The 5313-nt window shown below is 46.8% G+C and overlaps 1 protein-coding gene and 1 long non-coding RNA gene across 2 annotated transcripts in view; both read left to right on the top strand.

Annotated features, from left to right (window-relative positions):
- The window catches only part of LOC112074113 (uncharacterized protein C6orf118-like), a 20462-nt gene extending 20262 nt beyond the window's left edge, over positions 1–200 (top strand). Inside the window, exon 10 of the mRNA XM_024141333.2 lies at positions 32–200. Within this exon, the coding sequence (XP_023997101.2) occupies positions 32–200 (169 nt within the window). The remainder of the gene's footprint in view (positions 1–31) is intronic.
- Positions 201–969: 769 nt separating this feature from the next.
- LOC112074122 (uncharacterized) lies at positions 970–2887 on the top strand. The gene is made up of 2 exons (XR_002894676.2): positions 970–1322; positions 2490–2887. It is a non-coding gene; the product is annotated as an uncharacterized lncRNA (long non-coding RNA).
- The last annotated feature ends 2426 nt before the right edge of the window (positions 2888–5313 follow it).

Raw genomic sequence — 5313 nt, 5'->3', positions numbered from 1 at the left:
CCCCTCTCACGCCTTGGTTACACCCCTGCAGGCTGCGCGTCACACCCCTCAGCTGGCACCCTCAGGGCCCTGTTACAGCCCCTCAGGCCTGGTTCCACCCCCTCAGCCTGTTCACCCCTCAGCCTGGGTTACCCTCAGGCCTGGTTCACCCCTCCCAGAGCCTGGGGTCCACCCATCACTGGTGTCCAACCCCCCGCTAAGTTCCACGTCCACCTCAGGACTGGTACTACCCTCAGGCCTGGTTAACACCTCAAGCCCCTGTGTTACACCCCCGTCAGCGCACCCTCGCCTGTTACAAACCCCCTCAGGCTGGTATACACACCCCTCAGAGCCTGGTTACCTCGCCCTCAAGCCATGGTTACACGCCACAAGCGCTGAGTTTACACCCCCTCACAGCCTGGGTTACCCGCTCAGGCTGTTCCCCGCCTCCCAGCCTGGTTACCCCCCCTCAGGCCTGGTTCACCCCCTGCAGGCCTGTTCCACTCGCCGTCAGGTGCCACTCAGGTGTTACGCCCCCTCCAGCCTTGGTTCCTCAGCCCCCTCAGCCTGGTTCCACCTTCCTCAAAGCCTGGTTGTACAAGCCCCTCAGGCTGGCTTACAAGACCCCCTCAGGCCTGTGGTACACCCCGTCAGGCCTGGTTACACCCTCAGGCTGGTTACACCCCTCACGGCCCTGGTTCCAACCCCTCCAGGCCTGGTTACCCCGCCTCAACCTGGTTCCCACCGCCCTCAGGACTGGTTACAGCGCCCCTTCAAGGGCCTGGTTCCACCCCCTGCCGGTCGCCAAGCTGGTTTGTTACAGCCCTCCAAGGCCCTTGGGTTCACCCCCTCGGGCCTGGTTGGACCACCCTCAGGCTGGTTACACCCCCCTCAGGCCTGGTTCGCCCCCTCAGCACTGGTTCTTACCCTCAGCCTGGTTCACCCCTCAAGGGCCTTGTTCCACCCCCCTCAGCCCTTTCCACCCCCCCTCAGGCCTGGTTCCACCCCCTCAGGCCTGGTTCCACCCCTTCAGGCCTGGTTCCACCCCTCAGATCTGGTTCCCCCCCTCAGGCCTGGTTCCTCTTTAGGTTTTCTAGGGAGTTTTTCCTAGCCACTGTGCTTCTGCCTCTGCATTGCTTGCTCTTTGAGGTTTTAGGATGGGTTTCTGTAGAGCTCTTTGGGGTTTTAGGATGGGTTTCTGTAAATAAAATACATTTGATTTCAATTGTGTTGAATATACAATGCATTTTCTATACTCATTGGTCTCACTGTGTCTTGAAGGATCTGGAAAGCAACCTCAACATGATCCTGAACAGAGTGAGAACAAGCGAGGATGTGAAAGCGTACGTATCCTCATTTTAAGACTGTAACCAATCTCACTATGTATCTTATGTGTAAATCTGTTGTATGGTTGACACTGTTTTTTGGGGGGGTACAACACAATGTCCCAATTGGGACAGTTAAGATAGTGATTGATTGTTCCCCATCCTCATCATCCTCCTCATCCTCATCATCATCCTCATCATCCTCCCCATCCTCATCATCCTCATCATCCCCATCCTCATCATCCCCATCCTCATCATCCTCATCATCCTCCTCATCATCCTCCTCATCCTCATCATCCTCATCCTCATCATCCTCCTCCTCATCATCCTCCTCATCCTCCTCATCATCATCATCATCCTCCTCATCCTCCTCTTCCTCATCATCCTCCTCCTCCTCATCCTCCTCCTCATCATCCTCCTCATCCTCATCATCCTCATCATTGATTCAGAAATGTTAATAATGTTAATGTGTTGGATTCAGCCTGTTGAAACCTGACCCTTAACCCCTAACATTAACCCCTAAACCCTAACCCTTAATCCCTAACCCCTTAACCCCTAACCCTTAACCCCTAACCCTTAACCCCTAACCCTTAACCCCTAACCCTTAACCCTTAACCCCTAACATTAACCCCTTAAAACCCCTTAACCCCTAACCCTTAACATTAACCCCTTAAAACCCCTTAACTCTTAACCCCTAACACCTAACCCCTAACCCTTAACCCCTAACCCTTAAAAGCCCCTTAAGGGGTTAACCCTTTACCCAGAACCCTTAACCCAGAACCCTTAACCCCTAACACATAACCCCTAACCCAATCAATCACTATACCATAACCTTAACCAATAACTCAGGACCCCTAAACCTTAACCCCTAACCCAGAACCATACTGTTAGATCTGCCCTGAATATACAGTACACATACCTATTGCTGGCATGGTCCAGGTCTTGTAGCCACAAAGTGTCTCATAGTAGGAGTGCAGATCTAGGATCTGCCAATACAATATTTTTTCCATGATGATCTGAAAGTCGAAGCTGATGCTAGATCAGCACTCCTAATCGATAACATGTTGTGGATACGGGCCCTGGTCTCTCTTGGCAAATTATATGACTAAATAAAGGTTGACCTAAATTATTAGCAGAGGAATTATTTCTCTCACCATTGGCTCTGTGATCTGGTTCTATTCACAGGGAGGTGCGGGACAAAATATGGACCGCCCTGCGACACGAGGACGACAGAACGCAACCGCTAGTAAATGAGTAGCGTTTGGAACAGTACCTCCTTTTGTCCACTAGGGGGTACTCTTTAACAAGCTAATCTGAAGACCATAACTAGATATATAATGGAAGACAGGATATTTACTCATTCGCCAAGCTTCACATCACTTGTAATAATTGTTATTCGAGCTGACATTAAAATATCTCTGATTGGCAACAGAAGTACGATGGCATTAGTTACAACAGCAACAACCACACATTCAAATGTAGTCCWTACAAGAGTCAATGGTACTGTAATGACATCATTTAAGTATCTTATTTGACTTATCAGACTGTGTTAATAGTGTTTCAACAATAAAGATATAATTGAGGCTTTTGTTAAATGTAGTGATGATTATAGTAAATATGGCTTTGATGTCATACAAGCAAACCATACAACCGCCGGTCCAAATAAATAGTGCCGTGATTTGATTGTTTATCCTTTTACTATATAAATGTGGGTCCACTCCCTTGGCTCCCACCATAGTKTGTCCTTCCAGTCTAGACCTGTCCACGTCATCACACCTATCATCACCTGCAGCCTACTGCTGTACACAACACACAAACAGATCCATCTTCTCCACATAGGCAGTATTTTGACATACTGTTCTGTTGCCAAAGGTCTACTATCTGATATTCTGTCACAAAAGATTGTAGATTCTAGACCAGGGCACTCCGGCACCTGTCCCTGGAGAGCTACCCTCCTGTAGGTTTTAACTCCAACCCTGTTCCTGGAGAGAAACCCTCCTGTAGGTTTTAACTCCAACCCTGTTCCTGGAGAGTCACCCTCCTGTAGGTTTTAACTCCAACCCTGTTCCTGGAGAGTCACCATCCTGTAGGTTTTAACTCCAACCCTGTTCCTGGAGAGTGTGAGAGATACCCTCCTGCACTAGTTTTAACTCCCACCCTTTCCTGGAGCAGATTACCCCTCCTGTAGGTTTTTTAACTCCAAACCCTGTTTCCTGGTAGAGAAAAACCCTCCTGTAAGGTTTTTATAACTCGCACCCTGTTCTCTGGAGAAAGGCTAGACCCTCCTGCCTAAGTTTTTAACTCCAACCCCTGTTCCTGGAGAATGATAACCTCCTTGCTAGGTGTATTAACCTACCAACCCCTGTTCCCTTGGCCAGAGATACCCTCCTGTAGGTTTTAACTCCAACCCCTGTTCCTGGAGAGAAATCCCTCCTGTAGTGTTAACTCCAACCCTCTCTCTGCGAGAGGAAAACCCTCATGTACCGGTCCTTAAAAACTCCAACCTGTATCCTGGAGAGCTACCCTCCTTGTAGGTTTTAACTCCAAAAAACCCTGTATACCTGGCACGAGCAGAAGCCCTCCTGTCATCTGTGTTTTTAAACTCCAACCCTGCTCTCGCTGGAGAGATAACCCTCCTGTAGGTTTTAACTCCAACCCTGTTCGTTGGAGAGAGACCCCTTTCCTTGCTAGGCTTTTTAACTCCAAACCCTGTCCTAGATGAGCTACCCCCTCCTGTAGGTTTTACCTCCAACCCTTAGCTTCCGAGAGGATGCTTACCCTACCTGATAGGTTTTAAACTCCAACCCTGTCCTGCCGAGAGAGACCCTCCTGTAGGTTTGAAAATCTGCGCAACCCTGTTCCTGAGTGAGCTATCCGCTCCTGTAGGTGTTTAAACTCCACAACCCTGTTCCTGGAGAGTACCCCCTTGCTAGTTTTAACTCCAACCCTTGTTCTCGAGAGAACACCACCTCCTGTAGTATTTAACTCCAAACCCTGTGTTCCTGGAGAGAGTAGCGCCCTCCATGGTAGGTTTTAAAACTCCAACCTGTTCCTAAGCGAAGTAACACACTAACCTGTGAGATATTAACTCCAACCCTAGTCCCATAGAGAAGAAGACGATTACCTCTAGTGGTATTAACTCCACCCTAGATTCCATAGAAGAGAGATACCCTCATGATAAAGAGAATATATCTCCATAGATACATCTATCAACAAAATTACCAACAACTATAATTAATAGTGATGACGAATGACATCAATGATAGGAACTTTTATAGACTCATAATATATATATACCCCCTATATATAGACCTAAAATCCATGCTTGGATAGATAGTTTGTTCGATTATCAAATATGAATTCACGTTAGATTAACAAAATAATCAAACCAAATGTTTTTATCAACATAGACGTTGTGGAACTGAAGTCTGTGCCCAAGTGGGCTTTATTATAAACTGACCAAAATAGAAAGGTTGAACTTTGTTGGCAGTGATAACTCCCAAACGACACTAACTACCGAACTAACAGTGTAACTGAATTGGTTATCAGTATCTCCGTGTATATCCAACACATGACCGGATCATGTAACTTGCAACAGAGGAGTAATATTATAATAGTGCATTACTTTTCATGCAGGCGCATCAGGCGTTATCTGGTATACCAATAGAAAATAATGCACAATATTAAGGGCAATAGGCGGCCCTTTGTGACGTAGCAAAAGCAAATGGGAACCAACTGAGGATACCACGAAGTCAACTCAAATAATAAATCATACCAAGAATAGGACAGGCAGTGAGATACGTAATGTCTATCACAAATGTTGGAATAGCGTGGGAATTTATATTGGAATCTTTCATAAACTAATGTTGGATAAACTAATTAATCCCCTGGTGCAAGGGGAAATAGAGTAAATCATTCTCGTTTAATCAGATCATTTCGACAAAACAATAAATGTTCGAGGATTTGTAAGATTAATCATATCTCATCTATATATATTATCTAACTAAAT

Source organism: Salvelinus sp. IW2-2015, unplaced genomic scaffold, assembly GCF_002910315.2.
Source record: "Salvelinus sp. IW2-2015 unplaced genomic scaffold, ASM291031v2 Un_scaffold2502, whole genome shotgun sequence".
Lineage (NCBI taxonomy): Eukaryota > Metazoa > Chordata > Actinopteri > Salmoniformes > Salmonidae > Salvelinus > Salvelinus sp. IW2-2015.
Note: the sequence above shows the minus strand (reverse complement) of the source record. Positions and strands in the feature narration are given on the sequence as shown.